The sequence below is a fragment of the Heterocephalus glaber genome, unplaced genomic scaffold, assembly GCF_053883595.1.
Source record: "Heterocephalus glaber isolate CG9 unplaced genomic scaffold, H.glaber_assembly_v1.0 deba00000676, whole genome shotgun sequence".
In the NCBI taxonomy this organism is placed as follows: domain Eukaryota; kingdom Metazoa; phylum Chordata; class Mammalia; order Rodentia; family Bathyergidae; genus Heterocephalus; species Heterocephalus glaber.
This window is the reverse complement of record NW_028258156.1, coordinates 17,528,310-17,550,903: the sequence shown is the minus strand read 5'-3', so window position 1 is coordinate 17,550,903 and position 22,594 is coordinate 17,528,310. Positions and strand designations below refer to the sequence as shown.

At 40.6% G+C, this 22,594-nt stretch overlaps 1 protein-coding gene across 6 annotated transcripts in view; it reads right to left on the bottom strand.

Moving 5' to 3' along the window:
• The window catches only part of Dock4 (dedicator of cytokinesis 4), a 445,644-nt gene that overhangs the window by 130,146 nt on the left and 292,904 nt on the right, over window positions 1-22,594 (bottom strand). For all 6 annotated transcript variants that reach the window (XM_087206716.1, XM_004839630.4, XM_004839627.4 and 3 more), the window contains exons 17-20: window positions 7,628-7,784; window positions 2,706-2,803; window positions 2,501-2,584; window positions 2,243-2,343 (exon numbers count right to left, since the gene is read on the bottom strand). In XM_087206716.1, the coding sequence (XP_087062842.1) occupies window positions 2,243-2,343; window positions 2,501-2,584; window positions 2,706-2,803; window positions 7,628-7,784 (440 nt within the window). The remainder of the gene's footprint in view (window positions 1-2,242; window positions 2,344-2,500; window positions 2,585-2,705; window positions 2,804-7,627; window positions 7,785-22,594) is intronic.

Below are 22,594 nucleotides of genomic sequence, written 5' to 3'. Positions count from 1 at the left end.
AGGTTTATGTCCAAAATATACCTTTGAAGGAGCATTCTATGAGTAGAGTTGTTTTAAGAAACAGAAATTTAAAAATAACCTATAACTCTTAAAGATTATATTCTCGCCACGCTGAATCAGTTCTTAGTTTCTAGGAAAAAGTTCATATATTGATTTTTTTTCTCTTTTTTTGCGGTGAAAAACAAAACATGCGTTGAAAGTTGTCAGGAAGAGAGAAGACCCCAATTTTGTGGGAACATGGCAAACGTGATTATCAGCACTCAGTGAAAGGTGTCTTCTTCTCTCCATCAGGCCTGACCGGGTCATTGAGCTTCAACATATCTGTGTCACCAAGCTACCGCACAGCCTGTTTGATCTGGTGCTTGCTGGCCTTGACCTCTCCACAGTGATTACAAGCATGTCATCTTCTGTCTTCCTTAAGAGCAGATTCAAGAGTCAGGAAGAAATCAACAGCACTGTGACCAACCATGTTGCCCTGGGCCACTTTTCAGGAGTATCTGGGCTGCCTCTAGAGCCATAGTGTTCTTGTGCAGGAGGGTGGGTGAGGTATGGATCTTCTTTTTCTTGTGGCAGTGGACACTTTTCAGCACTGCCTTCTTGGCTTTTGAAGCTTTTGCTTTGGCTTTGGCTTCTTCACTGCCAGTGCCATATTGGTGAAAAGGTCACATAGCAATTTTTGTTTCGGTCAAGAAAGAATGCCTAGGGCCAGGGCTTTAGTTCAGTGGCATCGCACCTGCCTCACAAGTGCAAGATCCTGAGTTCAATCCCCAGTACCAAAAACAAAGAATACCTGGATGTTCCAGGAGGTAGATGCTGCTGGGAATGGATTTTTTGGGGGGGGTACTGGAGATTGAACTCAGGACCTCGCGCTTTCAAGGCAGGTGGCGGAACCACTCAGCTAAATCCCTGGCCCTGGGAATGGCATTTTTAAGATAATATGTCAGGGAGTTTTTGACTACCTACAGCTTGAGAAGATTCCACAGACTTTATATATGTCTTGTTAGGGTGGATTATCCTGCTTTCCTAGCCAACCTGAAACATGAGAAATTATACTCATGCCCTCTAGCTTCCAATGACAATTTCAGTTGGAAGCAATGATATCCTCACACTAGGATTCAAATTGTTAGATTGAGCAGGACAGCACTTCAAACTATTCCTGCTGTGACACTCCACCTTCAGCAAAAACTCAGGCTGATGGAGGGTCAAGTCTTATAAAAATACCTTCATTAATTTAAATGTTGCAGACATAAACCTTAACGTGCCATGGTGAGGAATACTGAGTTGATCTAATGCTGGATAACTACCATCCTTTATATGTCACGCACATGGTTGGGGAGGAGAGGGAGAAATCTGATTTCAAGCTCTTTGAACTCACCTTTGAGAACAGATGACTGTGTATGTATATGCCCCTAGGTGCTGCTTACACTATGAAGCAGAAATGTGGGCAGAAAAGCAATGACAGCATTGGATGGGGAGACAGGACATTGGAAGGCAGGACTGGATTTAAGCAGAGCAAAGGACTGGAAGGATGTTATTCATAGGACTAAAAGAGAGAAGCTGCTGCCTTCTGAGAAACATCAACTAGACTCCCTGGCCGCAGGCATTAGCTGAAGCTCCACATTATTTCCTCACTTTCAGCCTGATTTGCACAGTCCAAGGGGGAGGAAGGAAGAGCAGTTGACAGGGCAGCTACTATCCAAGGCAAGAGTCCTATGACTGACTTGCTTGAGGGTGGGGATCAAGTCTTCACATTCACAGCACAATGTGAACAGCCTTGCACGCAGTCTGGCAGTCTGGCACTCAGTAAATGTTAACTAAACGAATGAATGATTTTGATAAGTAGGAGAGCAAAGGTTGTTTTCCACTTATATTTCTTTTTTCAAGCCATACACAGTGATCAAGGAATACAGGGATTAAGCTGGACCCTAGACAACAAAGGAAGATGAAATGACCGGACATTTCAGGCCAAAGAACACCAAGTGAAATGAGAGAAAGAAAAAACTTTAATATTTTAGGCTTCAAGAACAGAATACAGAAGTTCTTTATTTCTGCTTTTAATCAAAATAAGTTGTAGCCACTAAACAAAGGAGTGTGAGAGGGAAGATACTGTCTTGAGAGACATTTCAGTTTCTGAGCTTCATTTTCTTCCTACACTCCTTTCAAATTTTCTTCTTTAACTGCTCTTCCTTAGAAAAGCTCAGAAGGAACTGCTTTAAACCAACTGCAAGCTAAAGGGCCTTACCTGTATGCAAGTGCCCCAGCAAAATGACTCTCAATGTAAGTGTCCATTACAGGTTTAAAATGATGAAATTTGCTATCTTGCAGCAAATTTATTATGTGAACCTAAAAAAAAAAAATTGAGCTTTATAAAACCACATACAATTGAGATTTTTTTTAAAGAAATAAACTCTCATATTATCAAGTGCATATTTCCAAAAGAGTCCCATGAATAATCAAGACTGAGATAAAATTGTTTTTAATTAAGTGAGTTTGAACTTACCAAAGAATCAAAAACTTTAGATCCATATTTTTGGGAATTTTCGTCTAAAATTCCAAATAAAGTATCCAGTGTATCTTGCAGAAACTGTTAAATAAAGAAGTAGCAGGTGAATAAATAAAATATTATTTGTCCTTCCCTCCCAAGTATTCTTCATTCTGGGTTTCCAAGAGGGACAATAAAATAGTATATATATATATATATATACCTTTACTATCTCGGAGCCATCGATTTCTTTTAATTTAGAAAGACAGCCTGTAATCTTATCTGGGTGGGTTCTCCATTTCAAAAGATCAAGCATGTCACCTTTTCAAAGAGAAGAGGAAGATTAACTGCTGTTACAGACAACACTTCCTGAGGTGCGAGTGTCCTACTGGCAAAAGCGGACAATTTGCCCCCTTCTCCTGGCCATTCACTGTGTAAAAGGCAGGTTAGCTATTTAGAGTTTAAACTGGCAACCAGTAAGGGGGACAGGGCCCAATATTAGAGTCGGCTGGTTACAAAGCAAATAATATATATATCAAGTTAAGAGCGAATTCAGATTATACAGCTAGTCAAGCTTACAAATGTGAAAGCAAGCATAGGAAAAAGGTTAAAGAGTTAAGATAAGAGCCCTAACTCTCAGGAAAGAAACTTCTTAGGTAGAGTATCTTAAATTAGTTAACAACACTCCCATCTCAGGCTTCCAGGAATTTAGAAGTGCAGAGTAATTGGTTTTCTATAAACTAGGTTTCCTTTGAAATCTGCCAGCTGAGAAACTGATTTTCCTTAAACTCCACATTACAAAGTCTAAACCCCAATTGGTTATTTTAGACCCACAGAGCCACCTATGATACGAGACCCCTGGATGACTTAACAAGTGATTTGGCAGATCATCTAGTGAGTCCTCCGACCACAGTGCTGGTTCTAGACTTTACAATCCAGCTTCCTTCCCAGAGTCTGGGCAGGTAAAGTCCCCAGCTCTTCAATTTTTTCTCTGAAACTGACCCGTAGGCCCAAGTTCCACAGGCCCTCTAGGAACCTCTCTACCTGGGGAGGAAGGAATCTTCATCTTTCTAGGGCAGGTTCAAAACTCCTTGGGGAGACGGGGTCTCAGCTGCAGTGCTCCTGAAGGGCACAGGGCACTGGCAGCACATGGAAGCCTGCAAAGACAGGAAGAGCTAACGAGGGCCACTGAGAGGGTACAGGAAACAGGCAGGGCTGCTCTAGGTCTGAGAGGTCTGGAGGGATTTTCCAGGCTGAATTGTGAGACATTCACATCAAAGAGCTGGTCTCAGAGGAAAACCAAATGGGTCTTGCTGAGAGACAGAAAGATCAAGAAGGAAATTTAAAAATTCCCAAACTCCACAACATCAAGGAAGTAGTTAAGATGAGGAGGAAAAGATGGAGTGAACAGAAATGAATCTGTTAAGAATCTCAGTCGTATTGAGAATCTCAAGAGGAAAGAGAAGGAATCTGCACAAAAGCCAGATTCAAGAGGAAAAATTCATGCAGGTCTTAATAGTAAGAAATTTAGTCTAAGTTAAGCATTCCTAATCTGAAAATCTAATGTTCCAAAATCCAGTACTCTTTGAGCACGGATGTGATCTCTAAAGGGGAAAATTCATCCCTGACCTCATGTAGCAGATTGTACTCAAACAGCAGGCACAGTCAAAATATATTTAAAAATTATTTTCAGGTGATAGATACAAAGTGTAGAATGAAACATAAATGAATTCTGGTTTAAACTCGGGTCTCATCCGCAAGATATCTCTCGTAACACGTAAATGTTCTAAACTCCTAAAAACCCCAACATCTGAAACACTTCTGGTTCCAAGCATTTCAGGTAAGAGGTATTCAGCTTGGACTAAACAGGAATGTTCATCTACTACAGAGACAAGAGGAGAAGAGGGCTTTAGAATGGGAAAATGAAGAAAATTCTAAAATACTGATTTTTAAATGGAGACTTATGTTTCACAACAAAAAAAAAATTACACAAAACAAAAGCATAAACAAAAGCCTGAAAATGTTTAATGATGACATCTAGTCCAGATATTCTGGGTGAATGACTGAAACCTTCTTGAAACTGATCAGTTCCGTTAGGAATATCAGGTTTTCCAGAGCGAGACCACGGTGACAGAGGCAGAGCTCTATTATTCTCCTAGTCAGCTTTCTCTTTTCCTCCTCCTCCTTTCTTTCTGCACCTACCCTCAGGATCTTCCCCTCCCCAGGCTCTTCTCTTTGAACACCCCCCCCCCCCCGCGTTTCTCCTCACTTTCCCTCCAGTGGCATGCCTGCCCTCACTCCTGCCCTTGGCGCTCTCTCCTCCCTTCAGAGGGAGGCAGCTGTGGGGATGACCCAGGTCCTGCCCAATGGGAGGAGCCTGGGGAGCAAGGAGGTGGCTCTCCTGGCCACAGAGTGACACCATCAGAGGCAACAGCAGGGAGCCAGGAATAGGGAGCTCACTAGCAGAGCTGGGAAATGGATATGGTGGTCCAGATGATTCCATTAGGATGGCCTGCTCATATTGCCCACAAAACGGCTTAAAAATATCTCAGGCCTGCCCAGAATGGAGCAAATGGCAGAGCACAAAAGTTATGTCTATCTAGATGTAAATAATCGTATGTGCAAAGTACTCAGCATTAAGGCAAAACTGCCTTCTCTTAAGTCTGGTTTAGTCAACCAAAGATAAGTTAACTGCAAATTAGGAGCTATGACCTACCACTGAAAATATGAATCTTTCAAATTCTGTTCAAGAAGCATTTATTAAGTATGTACTATGTCCCTGACCTACTGAAAGTTATGAAATATGTGGATGACATGGTGCTGACTCCAGAATGTTAAACTCTGTATTTGATCTGACAATTACAGATGTCCGACACAGTACTCTACTCTGGGCACACTATCTGTTAAAATGCCAGGTAACAGAGAGAGAGAGAGAGAGAGAGAGAGAGAGAGAGAGAGAGAGAGCGCCAACAGACACACTTTAGGAATCTCGAAATGCAAATCTGCTCCAGGAAACTGGTACTAGAGACCACAACACTTGGTAAATGTCCAATTGTAGTGGAAACTAAATCATTTGTGGATTTTCCAATTCAAGTGAAATGTACACATACCAATTTAATTTCAGTCTGAAACTGGATTATTTCTACACAGAGATGTGTGTCTAGCAGGGAAATTTCAGAAAAATCAACTGGATTCTATCCTCTTTTTCATCTCTTGAAAGACACTATTCATTTCCTGGATCATTTTGAGTTGTCTTACATTGACAAGGTTAATCAAAATCAAAATTATAATGAAACATGAATCAGTCTCCAAAAATGAGCCAGATATTGCGTGGAATTCTGATCCTGCCTTATGTATAGTGAGATGTTTAACACAATGATTTCATGACTAGTTTATTTTCCAAATTTACCTGAAAATATTCTCTGCTTTTATAAAGTAGGAACATCTAAGTTCAGGATTTGGGTTTCCTTGTCTTATGCACATAATTCTGTTTAATATCCTAACCCTAGAATTATAATAAATTTGGGATGCAGGGCCATATTGTGGTAGCAATGAATTTATTGTTGGGTTTACCTGTGTGGAGGGAAAAGTAATGGTGCACAGGATGTCCCCTCCCTAATTCTTAGAAGCTGTATATATGAGTGTACTTATCTTACATGGCAAAAGAGATTTTATAGATGTGACTAAAGATCTTATAGTAGGGAGATTCTATTAGATTTTTCTGGCCAAATATAACCATATCATTCCTTAAAACATAAAGGGAATCAGAGTTACAGAGATCTGAAATTGCTGGGCTTTTGAAGATGGAGGAAGGAGCCACAAGCGAAGATACACAGACAGCCTCAGAACCTCTACGAGATAAATAAAAGGATTCTCCCCTGGAGCCTCCGGCAGGAATGCAGCCCTGCTCACACCCTGATTTCAGTCTAGTGAAATTCATTTTAGACCTTTAACCTCCAGAGCTACATCTGTGTTTTTGAAGCCAATAACTTTGTTTTGATTGTTATATCAGCAATAGGTAACTAATACAACCCTGAAATATTCTACTGGGGGCATTCAGTTAAATGTGAGCATAAGCTCTGGAACAGACACATAACTAATCCACATAGGATGAATGTCCATTCTATCTAAGTTATCAGGAATAGGTTGATTTTATTCTCTTCACAACCTCTACAGGAGTAGACTGGCCCTGTAACAAAAACCTAACGTTTAGTAAATGCCTTATAATCATTGAGTTATATCAATGGAAGTTTTATTTAAATAAAATAACTACGCACTGAATACTGATGAAGCCTAGGATAAGTTAACGTAACTTGGTGTCCTATGTAAATTTATTAGTACTGCATGCTGTAATTGAGAGGACTTTTAAAAATGGTCAGTGTTGTGATGCTATATTTTGCTTCTTTTTGATACTTTGTTCTAAGAGAAGATATATGTTTCTACCAATGTTATTTCATGACACAAAAGAAAGAATTAATAAATACATACATTTAGGCACAGGAGTTTCCTATGAAACACAATATTATGTAGTGATTCTCAACATAATGAATCTGACTTATTAACATAAGAGTCCCGATGCTAGCCAAAAGCCTTATATGGCAACCCTGAAAAACTCAAAATTGTTTAATTTACTTCTTTCATTACAGAGAGTGTTTTCACAACAATTTGCCAAGGAGAAGAGCTTGCTTTATTAATCATAACTTGCTAAACAATCACTGACATAAAAAGTAATGCCAGAACAGAAAAGCAATATCCATCTAATTAAACAAAAAACAGGCTTTTACTCTAAAGCCTGCAATTAGCACTGTTTATGGAGCTATAAAACAAGAGATTAAAGTGGTGGTATTTTTTGTCTTTATTTTTTTTTTTAAAGAAGCAGCTGAGTTTTAATGGTTTATTTGAGGAGTGGTGTACTTGCTTTTCAATGCTGAAATAATCTTGAAGTCCTCCTTAAATGTCATGCATTCAACAGCACATTAGGTCACCATTGTTTCCATTTTACTGAACATCTTGAACAAGAGGGTTAACAATTTTTCTACAGGAAAACTCATAAATATAACTTTAGTATTCACTAAGTATGTTTACCAAAATTCACATATGCCCTCAGGTATAAAAGCTTTCAAGTAAAACAGTATTGTATGTTACCGTTTTGTGTGAGTTTTGTGGAACAGAGAAAAGATGTTATCCAGAAAGACTCTTTTGTGGCCTTCATGGCTTGATTATTATTCCCAAGGAAAATGCCCTTGGAGAAGGGAAGTTTGAGGTAGCGGGTAGTATCCTGAAGGTTTGTGTTTTCTTCACACTGTTAAAAATATTAAAAAAAAACAAAGAGAAGAAAAAGAGACCTCATTAAGAACTATTAAGCATAATTTCCACTTCTAGTGTTTATGAACTGGGAGACATTCTAAATATCAATATAAACAGAATTTTAAGTAAAATGCAACAAAAATGTGAATGAAGAATTAAGCCTGGATTTGGGGCTTAGATTGATGCGAATTTAAATCCTAGCTCTGTCACTTTCAATGTGAGTGACTGTATCAGCTATTTAATCCCTCAGGGCTCTGTCTATCTCTAAAACCTCATTGTCTTGTCAGAAGTACCAGATTACATAAAGCCTTTAACATAGTCCCAGGTACACTGGAAATGCTGCAGAAATTATATTTGCAATGACCATAGAGTTTTTTTAAAATGCTTAGAATTTTCCAATATCTTTTCTGAGGCAGCTGTTAAACTGTTCTCTCTTTGAAAGCTGGCAATTAAGAAAATGGTATTTCAGGTAACCTAATAGACCGACTGTGTGAGGGAAATCACTATTTCACAGAAAATGTTAGCTAACAAATGTAAAAGGAATTACATATTTAGAAAATAAAATTTCAAATCTCTACTGTAATTATTTTGAGGATGGCCATTTACTGCTAAAATCAGCAGAGTTGTTGATGAGGGTTTGTATGTTTATATGATGCCAATGTGGTGACACACTGATTACTTCCTGCTGTCAAGAGGACAAATGTAACTACACCTGGGGGATCAGGCTGTCATTACACCAATGCAGGCAACACAAAGACACACAACTGCACTTCAGGAAACACACGGATAGAGTAACGTGCCACCTGACCCTGCAAGAAGGTAATGAGATGAATCCAGAACATGGCACCTTTTGCAGGATTAGTGGTCTTGTCCATTCAAGTCAGTGTTGTCGAAAAAGAGATCGTTCTCAATTAATCAACACTTCAGAGACAGACGGCCCAATGCAACACACAGTCTTGATTTTGGACAAGCCTGATGATCTGTCCAAATATTTCTGTTTGTAAGCTGAAAACTGACTAAGCTCTGGCTAACAAGTTAGTAATTGGTTAGCCATCAAAACATTAGTCAAAGCAATCAGGCAAGAGAAAGAAATAAAAGGGACATGTGTAGAAAAGGAAAAGTCAAATTACATTTTTTGCAGATGACAGGATCCTCTACATAGAAGACCCGAAAAAATTCCAACAAAAAACTTGCAGAATTAGTAACTAAATTTAATGATGCAGCAGCATAGAAAATCAACACACAAAAATCAACAGTATTTCTGTACACCAATAATGAACTCATTGAGAAAGAAATTAGGAAAACAATATCATTCGTGATAGCATCAAGAAAAATTAAATACTTAAGAATTAACCTAACTAAGCAAGTGAAAAATCTACAATGAAAACTATAGTACTCTAAAAAAGGAGATCAAAGAGGACATCAGAAAATGGAAAGACATCCCCTGTTCCTGGCTTGGCGGAACCAATACAGTGAAAATGGCCATATTTCCAGAACTGATATACAGATTTAATTCAATCTCAATCAAAATACCAACAGCATTCCCACAGAATTATAGAAAACAATCGTAAAATTCATACGGAATCAAAAGAGACCCTTTCTAGCAAATGCAACTTTGGGCAACAAGAATAAAGTAGGAAACATCACAATCCCAGCTTTGAAGTTATATTACAAAGCTACAGTGACAAAAACCACATGGTATTCATACAAAAAAAGATGTGTGGATTAATGGAGCACAACAGAGTGTGCAGAAACAACCCCAGGCACATTCAGCTATTTGATCTTTGACAAAGGGGCCAAAAACACACACTGGAAGTAAGATAACCTCTTTAATAAATGGTGCTGGGAAAACTAGATATCCACATTCAGAAGACTGAGTCTAGACCCATACATTTTACCAGATACTTAACTAAAATCTATGGATCAAAGATATAAATGTGGACCAGAGATTTAGCTCAGTGGTTCTGCCGCCTCCCTCACAAGCACAAGGTCCTGAGTTCGATCCCCAGTACCAAAAAAACCCCAAAAAACAAAAAAGTTTTTTCCTATTTTCTGTATTAACATTTATATCTTTTTTTTTTTTCCCTGCCAGGATCAAACTCAGGACCTTGCGCTTGCGAGGCAGGTGGCAGAACCACTGAGCTAAATCCCTGGCCCAGGAAAAGACTTTTGCCACCTTTTCTTCAGAGGACTAATATCTACAATATATAAAAAAACTAAAAATAATTAACCCCCCCCCCAATATAAAAGACCCAGTCAAAAAAAGGACAAGTGAAATGAATGGGCACTTCCTCAGAAGTTGCACAAATAGTCGATAAATACATGAGAAAAGGTCCAATATTGCTAGCTACTAGAGAAATGCAAACTAAAATAACATTGAGATTCTATCTTACTCCAGAAAAAATGGCTATCATCAAAAAACCAAATAATAGTGAATGTTGCCAAAGCTGTGGGGAAAAAGGAACCCTTCCGCATTGCTGATGGGAGTGTAAACTAGTACAACTAAGGAAATCAGTAGGGAGAGTCCTTAGGAAACTAAAACTAGAAATTCCATTCCACCCAGCTATTCCCCTTGTAGATATCTTCCTAAAAGAGTTAAAGACATCATATTACAGTGATACATGTATAACCATGTTTATAGCAGCACAATTCACAATAGCTAAATCTTGGAGTGGCCTATATTTCCAATAACAGAGGACTAGATAAAGAAAATGTGGTATTTATACACAATGGAGTACTACCCTGCCCTAAAGAAGTATAAATTTCAGTCATTTGTAAGAAAATAGATGCACCTTGAGACCATAATGTTAAGGGAAGTAAATCAGACACACAACCTTAAATATTGCATGGTTTTTACTAATGAGACACTCAATATATAAATATAGTAAAGTGCAAAATAAAATACAATAGAGAAAAGTTATTGTAATACAGCATGGACAATGTATCAAAAAGTATACCTTGACTTAGTAGAATTGTCTTATGTGTTTTTATTTTTTTTGGCCTGTTAGTCTGGCTGTTAATCTGTATGCACGGTAATTAATTTCATAACAACTTGTAAAATAAATAAATGAGTCCAATGCTGGCAAAAAAGGGGAAGTGGAGGGGGAAGAGGAAGAAAAAAAAGAACTGAGATGACTTATATACATGCACCAGTTCCTCACAATGACTGTAATCATGTACTGCAAACACAGACTAATAAAAATAAGAAATTGGAGAAAATAGCCAAGTCTTGGAAGTGGCCTATATGTCCATCAACACATTATTGGATAAAGAAAGTGTGATATTTATACACAATACACTACTATTCTACTACAAAGGGTAAACTTGAGACATTTGTAGGAAAATGGATGCACTTTGAGACCATAATGTAATGAAACTGTCAGACACATAAGCTTTAATAATGCAAAGCTTCTCTTATATGAGAAACCCAACATACAAATAAAGAGTAATATAAAAGATAGATAATAGGAAGTAGAGCGATAGGTCTTTTGCAAATGGGAAAAAGATAGGTCTGTTTTCAAATGAGAGCAAGAGATGAAAGAGGGGAGTGTCGACAGGGGAAAGAGAATGAAAAAATAATTGAGATGTTGGGCCGGGGATTTAGCCCCATGGTTCCGTCACCTGCCTTGCAAGCGCAAGGACCCGAGTTCGATCCCCAGTACCAAAAAAAAAAATAATAATAATAATTGAGATGTGTTATGAGGATGTCCCAAGTCCCTAAAAGGAATGTTTGTACATGTAGTACAAACATGTATCAATAAAAACTAAAAACTGAAAACAGATAAAATGACTGTAACTCATAAAAAACGAATTTAGTAACTGAAAAAGCCACTAACTGCAAAAACAGTAGATTAAAAAATAAATACATGTTATCCACTATCATTTATTTTAAAAATATATACAGAATGGGCTGGGGATTTAGCTCAGTGGCACTGTGCCTGCCTTGCAAGCACAAGGTCCTGAGTTCAATCCCCAGTACTGGGAAAAAAAAATTTATATATATATATCTATATATATAGATATATAGATAGATAGATAGATAGATAGATAGATAGATAGATATATGAACAACTAGCAGGATATACTCTAAGAGACTAACAGTTAATATCCTCTGGATACTGAGAGTAGTGGTTTTATTTTATTTGGGTTTATTTGTATACTGGTTTTATAATGATAATAATGATCTTAACATTTTGAGAAAAAACATAGCAGATACAGAACTAGCATTACTTAGCTTATTAGGGGTATAAATATCAACATTCACATGAACTGTATTTCTTCAATTTGTTAAAATATTTTCAATGCTAGCGACCTGGTAAAAGGAGTTTAATCATAGAATCTTTTGGTATTGAATACTATTTTGCTTGATTCACAAGATTTATTTTTATTTTGCCTATGTCTTTAGGAAAGACCCTTCTGGTGAGCAGAGAAACAGAATCAGAATATTACAATCTGTTCTTGCTAGCAGACCTGTCCCACAGCAGGAATACCAATAGAAACAAATAAACAGCTTCCACATTTCTCTTCCAGCGTTAAAACTCTAAACGCTTTCCTTTAGTGCTTTGAGATTTCATATAGATAGAAGATGGCATAAAATGTACATGTATGGTTTAAAGAATAATTACAGGGGCTGGGGATTTAGCTCAGTGGTTTTGCCGCCTGCTGCGCAAGCCCAAGGACCCGAGTTCTATCCCCGGTACCTAAAAAAAAATTTTAAAAATTTTTTTAAAAGAATAATTACAAAGCAAACACTTCAAATGGTTTCTGTAGAAAATATGCTGAGGCAAAGTAATGTTCTAGCGTCCTGGATCATCGTCCCCTCCCCTTAGTCTTATTCCTGGTATCAGGGCCTGAGTCAGTCACAGCAAGTCGTAGCATCCTAAATTCATCCTGTTTCCTGGTCTATGGGGTTAGGAACATGCTCTGGTCTCCCGTCCACAGCCTGACTTGTTCTTCATACATCCAACCTGATCGTGACTGAAGTCTCATGCCAAACCCAGCCCAAACACTCTGCCCAGCTATTTCCAGGCCTCCTTCCCACAAGCTGGAGCCTGCCCTAGTCTGATATGCTCCATCTGTTCACAGAAATTCTGGTCCTATAGATATATCTCTTATGCTCCCCATTCTCTCAACTAATTGGCTCTTGAGTTTGTCTCCAAAACTCTTGGAATTCCTGCTCCATACACTCATCTGGCTCAATTGGTTGTCCTGGCACTGATCACCTGTGACCACAGATGTGATGGCGGTATGGTGCCTTTAGAGGGCGCTGTGAATAGTACACTCAGCTGCTTCTCCTGGGCCAGCCATTGTGTCCAGGTCAGTGCCACCAACCCTGGTCCTTTCACTTCTCCTCCTTCCCAGGAAAGCTAAAACATCAGCATCTGCAACTGGAACATAACTTGATAGCTTCTTGCAGCTACAGTCTATCACTGTCACTTAAGTACAAAAGAATAATTAATATGAACAACAGTACATACTGAAGTTGCTTCAAGATTTTCCACCAAGAAAACTGGTGTGTGTGTGTGTGTGTGTGTGTGTGTGTGTGTGTGTGGTGGGTGGGGAGAAAGAGAATTTCTGTACATTAACTTAGTACATACAAGTGTATAACCACTCCTTGAAGCAATTTTAATCCATTTTTGAAATATTGAAGAAACTACACAGAAATACAGCATCTTTTACTGTTCTTTGAGGTTTCAGCCACATAAAATAAATACTGGAAATTTTAAAGCAATCCTAGCAGGCCCCATTCAAGAGAGCACCTTGCATGTCAGCGCTGCTGAACATGTTGCACGTATTCTCTCCTCACAGCGGCCCTCTGAGGCAGGATGCTGGACCAGAGGTGCCTGTGTGATCTACCTAATGTTACTATATGAGTGCCAGGATTTGAACCAAAGTCTGTATTCACAACTACTGTGGAACAGAGCCTCTTCTCCACTGTTTTAACAAAGTTTTGAGTTTTGTTCTAATGAATTTAAAATTAAATGATTCACAGATAAAATACGCAATATTAGGCATGGCTAGGAAAGAACAAAAAATGCTCAGTTTCCAAAAAAAGGGTGTATGTAAGGGAGACACCCTGGAAGAGGGCTCTAGGTGGTGCGGGGGATGGAAATAATGTAAAAAAAACTAGGCCTAAGTCTTGTACAGTGACATGTAGTCTATGGTCTGAAACCAAGGGACCACATGACCCAGATGGAGCGTCTGCGTCCTGAGAAACATCTGAACATCAACTGTTTTGGTTTTGGCAAAGGGAAATTTTTTTCCCATCAAGGCCAGCATAGGCATGGGACAGGCAATATGGATATGAGAGGAGAAGACACCGTTCCTGTTAGAGAACATGTTCTCTGGTGGTAAACACAACAAGGCCAACCTTATACCGGTATTGTGGTATATACCGGTATTGATGGATGATGGTAGGTGGGGGAACGAAGAATTAATTGAACTGCTCTTCCAAGGAGAAACAAGACCTCTTGAGCTGCTACTAGACTGGGGGAACAAATCTGCCCCGTCATAGTAAGGGATAGCTAGTGTTTGCTTTGGTAGGTCAGAATTTGTGCAAGTCATCTTAAAATGAAACGGAGTTAATTTATTATAAATTTGAGAGCAGGAGATGAGAATCAACTTTTTAGTTTACAATACTTGGGTTTTAAATCATATCTGACCATAAATACAGGCTCCTTCAGACTCCTATGGAGTATTAAAAAAGTAGACTTTTTGGTAGTAGAGAAGTCTCCATCTATAAGATTACACAGCTCAGAGTCTATTTTCCTTAGAACTAAAATCTATCAGTAGAGGCCAAACATAGTGGTGTATGCCTGTCATTCCAGTACTCAGAAGGCTGAGGCAGAAGGACTGCCATGAGTTTGAGGACAGCGTGGGCTACACAGTGAGTTCAAGGCCAGCTTGGACTACATACCGAGACCCTGTCTGAAAAAACAAACAAAAATCTGTCGGTACAGCAATGAGTGGTGCATTATGAGGCACCCTACTAGTTGGCCACTATCTTAGATATGTGAGATAGAACTACAGTGGCCAGTAACAAAGAGCAGTCCAGAAATGTGGTATCTGTGATTACGCACGAAATGTGATTGAGAGTCCACGGCTATAATTTATTCAGAGAAAAACAAGCACAGAATTCATGGCATATTAATCAAGTAAGAGGCCTGTAATTTGTGGGAAGTAGAGAATTGAATTTTAAAAATATAGTACATTAGAAAATCCAGGTGGAATTCTACAATATCAGTTAATGAAAACCAGATTTAAACAGATTTTGGTGGCAAAATGTCTTCCTTTATAGACTTTTCTGCTAACAGTAGTCATTCTGAAAAATATTATATGTACTAAATTCCTGCTATTTTCCAGTCCTTCCATTCAGTACTAAGAATGTGACAAGAAGGGCAGGGGATTTAGCTCAGTGGTAACGGTGCCTGGCTCCCAAGTGCAAGGTCCTGAGTTTGATCCCCGGTGCCAAAAAAAAAAAGTGACAAGGAAATGACATGGTTGCTATTCTTGAGGGCATTCTGTGTCTGATCTGACCACCACACTCTTCCGCTGATACTGAAGACAAAGCTGTGAAAAAGATCATTGGAGAGGCTGGCGTGGTGGTACACACCTGTAATTTCAGCACTCGGGAGGCTGAGGCAGAAAGATCACTGTGAGTTTGAGGCCAGCCTGGGCTACATAGTGAGTGCAAGGTCAGCCTGGGCCACAAATCAAGACCCTGTCTCAAAAAAAAAAAGAAAGACCATTGGCTACCAGGCCTGCTGGGAAGGGAGGCTTTGTGTGAAAAGGGCTATTTGACCTCGACCATTGAGAAAAAGGGGGCATCAAACAGTCAACGGAGGAAATGTCAAGAGAGGGAAGGGACGATGTGTGTAACGGTGTTGAGGGAACATGTAATTGGCACATGACAATTAAATGTAATGTGGGGACCTGGAAGAGAAAAATGACATTAGTGCAAAACTTACTGTGAAATCCAGATAAATTCTGTGCTAACAGGATTTTACCATGATTAATTTGGTGTTGAGAAATGTGCTACAGTTTTATCTAAGAGGGTAGCTTAAGGAGACTTGGGTAAAGGGTACATGGGAAAACTATCAACTTGGCTGTAAGTCTAAAATGTCTAAAAAATAACTTCTTGAAAAGTACAGGCATATTCAGACAACCTCATGTTTAATAAGGTGGGGGCCTGGGATTTTCCAACATGATAGATAAACCCTCGTGACAACTCTAGATCTCTTTTTTTTGATCTGTTCAATAAGGAGCCTCCAGTTAACTCTGACACTCAGCTCTGGTTTCACCACTGGTTTCAACTCTTTGGATTATCAGGGAGGTGGAACTGACCAGTCTGTTTGTGGCAGGAGTGGATGGAGATGAGATTAAAAAGCTCAGTTTTAGACCTGCTGAGTTTGAAGTATCTCTGGGAGAAGCAACTGACGATGTTCAGTGGGCTGGCACAAGTTTTAGACTAGAAAAACCAGTACAGAGATGTGGTGAGGTAACCCACAGAGGTAGATGAGAGGGTCTAGGGGTGTGAAATACAAGCGGTGGCTCAGAGTTAAATCCACGGAAACACCAAAACATGAAAGTGCACAGAAAGGGATACAAGTCCTCAAAGAGGAAGAGTGGTGCAACTCAGGAGAAAGTTGTCAGAATGACAGAAGGTAGGGTTTTCAGGAAGTGGAAGTAACAGTGTGTGTGACAGGGAAGTCCAGTATAGCAAGATTCTTCTGTCCAGTGGCTTGTTCCCCGGCTGGGCATGGTGCCCTGGAAGGGAGAAAATGTACTTGAATGATGGCAGCAGAAGCAGTCTGCAGAAGGAATGAGAAACAGGCTACAGAGTCAGTGAGGGAGACTGGGTTTTCGGGGAGACTGGCTGTCATGGGAGGAGAAGAGGGAGGATGGTGGCTATTTAAAAAAATGTTGTTAAGAAAAATGTGGAAGCATGTTATACTCTTGGAGTGCAGGGCGCCCCAGTAGAGGAAGCAGTGACAGATGCTGAGGAAAAATGGTTCACTGCAGGTGGGGGCGGGGTGGAGGAGTGGAGTCAGGAGGGAGGAAGGTCTTGAGGGCAGTAGGTGGGAGAATCAGCCTTGGAGAGAAGAAGTCTTGACTCCTCCCCGAGGCAGGAAGCAGGAAGAAAGGGAAGGATGCAGATATATTTGCAGGTGGCAAGGGAGAGAGCACAGGAAGCTAAAGAAGTTCCTGTCTGATAGCTTCTGTTTTCTCTGTTAAATAGACAGGAAGAGGGGAGGGAGAGGTAGGGTAGGGAGAACATCAGATCTTCTTGCTAGTTCTTGTGGGGACTAGAGAGGGAGCCAATTAGTCCGTAGTCCGCCAGCAGTGTTGGTATTCTATACCTATCAGGCTGGTGCTAACCTATAACAACTATAGTTTCCTCTAGCAATGTCCAACTGACTGGGGCTGGGTATAGGAGGAGGCAGTGTTGACAGACTGCTGCAGGACCATTTTTTATTTCCCATGCAGGCACAGCAGAACTAAGTATCAAGGGATACTTTGAATAAGGAAGAGAAGAAAGGGAAGTCAGGAGGGGTCCACTGAAGGAGAATAAGACCAAAAATAGGTATAGTTAGAAAATCGGAAGGCTGAAAGGCTAGTGAGGATGCTGAGAGTTTAGGGATTTTGACATGAAGCCCACCCCTCCATCTACCCAGTTAACCCATCCACCCATCTGTGTATCCACTGACCAGCTATTTATTTGGCATCCACATGGGAGAGCCGATTGGTGGGGATGAACCAAGGTCCAAAGAGTAGCCCCAGCAAAGTAAAATGCAAATGAAGGTGACTGGAATGGAAATGGCCAAGAAGATGAGATCTCAAGGAACTGGATGGGTCAGCCAGAAGGGTAAGACATTGAACCAGAAGTTAGGCTGACTGTGTGAAAGTAGACCTCCACCGGCCACCCCTCTGCCTCACTGGCTCTCAGAATACAGGCTGTGAAGTCAGTAAACAGGACATGAGAACGCTGCAGTGCTGCATGGAATGAGCCCTGTGGAAAGCAGGTGAGAGCTTGCCAACAGGGTGGGGAACTGGTATGCATTTCTGAAAGGCGCAGGGGCATCTGGAGACTGATCTGGAGCTGATCTCTGCACACTGGACAGGAGGCGTCAGAAGACAAGCTCACTCCACAGGAAGCCCTCTCAGCAGAGGGCAGCAGGTTTCCCTTAAGGCAGAGCACTTGGGGAGGATGAAGCAGTGTGAATTAGCAAGTACTGAACAGGCTTGCAGGACGTCACATAAGCATAGCCCTAAGTTGTTAGGATATCAGGGTTATCCTGGCTTTTTTTGTAGTTAGCTTCTGTGACCAGCTGGTTATACTTTTATGCTAAACTTCCTAGGTTATTCCTTTTTTAAAAAAGTTTTCCAAGTGTTTGTTTTTTAATTTCTCTCACAGTGTGTAATAAAGTAAGAGTTCAGTGATCAATTCTCCTACTCTCAATCCTGGGGTGAATGGGCATATTTCTGGCTTGTCTAAGATTTACTGAGAGTGTTTACAGGGTATCCTCAGAATTCTAGGAGTAGCATGTGCAGTGTTATGGCTTGTCTAGATGTCTCCTCAAAGCTATGGGTCACAGGTGGGGCTTTTCACAGGTGGCTGGATCTAGGGTGTGTGGTGCTGGAATTAAGGGTGTATAATTACTAAATTAGTCCACTGATTAGTTTGACACAGTTCTGGGTATAGATAAGGGGAAGGCTCACCCTGGGTGTGACTGCTAAGGCCCTAAGGGTGGGAAGCCTGAAGAGAATATAAAGAACAGAAAGAGGGCTGCTGTCCTTGGTTGCTGCTTCTTCACTACTTCACTGCTTTGGTGCCTTCTGCCTGCCATGAACCGTTTCTTCTCTTTGATGCCCCTCTCCTATGCCACCCTGCCTTGGAGCCAGCTAACTATGAACTGAAACCTTCAAACTGTGATCTACAATAAATTTTTCCTCCTTTAACGTTGTGTGTCCAGTATTTTGTCTCAGCAATGAAAAAAGTAACCAACACAGTAAGCTTGGTAGCAAATACATTAGTCTATTTCAAGTTTCAGACTCCCTTTGTCTTTTGACTTATGAATACAAACATATGGTAGGAAAAGGCCACTCTGAACTTCAGGGTAAGTAGAAAGCAATAGCTTCCAAGGAGTCTGAGAGGTCAGTATCCAGTGCCAGTTGCCAGTGAAAAGAGGCAGTGCTAGACTATGATGGACCAGCTGGGAACTAGATATGGCACAAGAAACTGAAAACCTGCAGGGACAAAAAACATGGGCCACAAAGCTTTATGGACAAACTTTTAGGTAGCAAAGGTAACAGAAATTAATCTGCAACAGACTTTTCCAATTCAGGCCATCACATTAAATTGACTCTCTACACCCAGGAAACAGTATCATCCTCTATTTGGCTGACTTCTTTCCTGTTCCTGTCCAGATGCAGTAGATTAGGAAGCCAATAAATCCCTACACTAAGCCAAACCCTAGCTTAGTTGAGTTGGGGTGGTCTTAGACAATCAACAAAACCCTAATTTCTTAAAGACAGATTGCATTATTTTGACTGGACCTGAGAATGTTTTAGAATATACTTCCAGTGACTAAAAATCCTCCAGGAGAATCAGTCAGAATGGAGAGTTCAGTGCATAGTTCAGTGTCCTATCCACCCACCTTTGGGATTCTCACATTATTCCCTTTAAAGAGACCTGGCTTTTGGAAAGTGAATTCCTTTACCCTCCTTGCCCCAGTTTCTTTTCTTGTCTTCCAGCAGGTAGTTGAAGCTGGGGTAGGGGTGGGGTAATGCAAAAAGATCTCTATAACGTGAAGGAAGACAATAATCCTAACACAATGAAGTGAGATAACAAAACTTTCTAAGATTAAATGCTGTAATTAGCAACTCCAAAGGCAAGCTCTGGACTGTTCTTCAGCAATTTGGGGACTTTATCTATGATGTGAGAGCTTCGAAGGGGGCTTTGGAGAGACAAAATCTGGAAAGAGGACCGATCCAGTTACAGTATTTCACTCATCCTTCCAGAACTACAGCATTCAGATCTTTGTAGTTTCACTGGAAATTATTCCAAACATGTAATCATTGAAGCAGAGCTGACAAGGAGGAAGGCTGCAGTCCAGTTCTCTCTCAGCACATCAAGATCATCTCAATACTACTTATTAAATGTGCTCAATTTTTGGCCACGGATCTCAAACCCACTTCTCTATCTATGTTTCTTTTGAATAATAAATTCAAGACTCCAATTATCAGCAGACTATGTGCCTTTCTTAAGGATAAGAATTATGCTGGTAATACGGTTTTATAATCATAAAATGGTAAGTGGCCTTAAGCAAAAGTGAACTTGTTGGCTCAGTACTACAACAGAGGAAACCAGAGCAGCAACCAGGCTAAAAACAAGTTTTTCCCCTTGGCAAGTATTTCCCACTCTTTAAATAAGCACCACTAAATAACTCCATTCTTAAGAAAAATAGCTACTCGGGGGTTTTGCTGTGGAGCTAATGCTTCCTGATGGGTCTACAGTGTAGAACTTGCTCAAAACAGACAGCATCTTGAGCCTTGCCTGTGTTGGAGGATGATCGCAGGGAACTCCTGCCCTTTAAACTGTTCAAGCTCAAATAACCCTTCCTTCATGGATCAGAATTCTGAATATTCAGTGCAGGGGCTTGAGCTCACACACAGCTCTGCTTTGAAGGAAAGTTCTGGCCTGGCTGTCTGGTGTCTGATAAGGGAGTAGACGGACCACTGTCAGGGAACTGATACCAAACAGACTCCTAACTGCTCACACGGAGAAGCGAGTTCTGCCACCTGTCTTCTGGCACGGAAGCACATGGGTCTCTCTAATCAGTAACTGACAATCTTGGTTATCATTCATATTCATTTAGAGAAGTCAACCAGGACTTGTCTTGAGAATATAGATGTGCCAAAGAAGCATCCTCTGGCCCACAGTGACAGTCCTCATATGTGACATGTGACAAAGGAATGATTCGCTCTTCTATTAGCCCAGTTTTAATTATCTTAGCCTGACTATTCTAAGGCAAGACTTAATGTCAGAGTATCTATACCATTTATGTCTTTCACAAAACAGTGGCTGGAGATATTGCTGTTACATTACATTTCTCATATAAAGGATTCTCAGACACAAAGGAGATCAACAGAGCATTCCAGGTGTCTGTGCCACACCATTCTCCTGTCTGCCTTGCTGGTTACTCTCCGGCACAGTATTTGTGTTCTTTGTACTTTTAACACTGTTAGATCACTTCATGGAGAAGAGGCACTGTAAGTGCCAGCAATGGAGGAATTTGGCTGAGAACAGAGTTTGGCTACAGTTTGTGTTCGATCAATGTGTTAACAACTAACAAGAAAATGAATGGTTAGGGAGACACATACATATACATACACATAAGAACAGAAATGACCAGATGCACTGCTTATCACCACTACTATTAGCAGTTATCCAAAACTAAAGAAAAAGTTTATTTATAATAACATTATTCATTCAATAAATCTTTACTCCACACTTACTGCATGGCAGAACTCATCTAGCACAGATGGTGGTCTAGAGTGGCTCAATAATCTGCTGGGTAAGCTGTGTGCTGTGAATCATGCCTGTAATCCCACCACTATGGCAGGCTGAGTCAGGAGTACTGCAAGTTCAAGCCAGTAGTAGTTTAGATCTAGAATGTTCCCTAAACATCTTATGGATTCAGGGGTGAGGCTTTAGGAAGATGACTGAATCATGGAGGCACTATACTCACCAGTGGATTAACCCACTGATGAGTTCATGGATGAATATGCTGCTAGGAAGTGGAGCCTAGCAGGAATCCAGCTCACTGGGGGTGTGGCTTGGAAAGGTTTTTCTTGGGCCCAGCCTCCACCCTTCCCTGCTTCCTGGCTGTCATGAGGTGAGCACTTTCTTTCTCCATGCCTTTCTGCCATGATGTTCCTGCCTTGGAGCCAGCCAACCATGTACTGAAGCCCCTAAACCATGAGCTAAATTAAAACTGTCCTGTTTTAAGGTGTGGATTTCAGATACTGTGCCTCAGCAACAGGAAAGCTGACTAACGCAGAGTCCAATCTGAGCAACTCAGTGACTTAGGAAGGCTGTCTCAAAAAAAAAAAAAATTAAAAATTTACTGGGCTCATTGCAAAGGCCCTGGATTTAATTCCCAGAACCATGGTTTTAAAAAAAAAGAACCTACTGGGCTAAGCTGAGGGGTCATCAAGTGAATCTGGGACTTACCACTGAGTACAATGGTAAGAAATACATGCAGAAGCTTAGGGAGATCAAGGCAGAACAGTACTGGCATCAAGGTGAGGATCAGAGGAAGAGCAGGAAAGAATAAGCAGGAGCAGCAGGGGAAGGCATCAACCGGGAGTCCAAGGCCAGAGCATACCAGACAGAATCAGTAGAGAGAAGGGAAGGAAGCAGAAAGGGCTGGGTGTGGCTGCCACATGAAGAGGGAAGACATGGGAAGAGGGAAGACATGGCAAGAGTGAAGCGTGGGTGGGGGTGGCACATCCCAAGAAACCTAGGATGGATTCTTGCAGCAAAGAGGAGCCTCTGAAGAGCTCTCCACCTTGGAAATGACCTGGCTGGACTGGCACTCCAGACAGGTCACCCTGATGTCAGGGTAGAGTTTAACCCAAGGGAGCTAAGACCCAAGTCAGCAGACCCGTGAGCACAGGCAAGGACTCCTTAGAGCCTGGTCACACGACTGAAGAAATGGAGAGATGCAAAGGAGAAATGCTGCCTGTGTTTTAAAAATATTTTTTTATTTTACACTTCATTATTGCCAGTATTCTCAGATG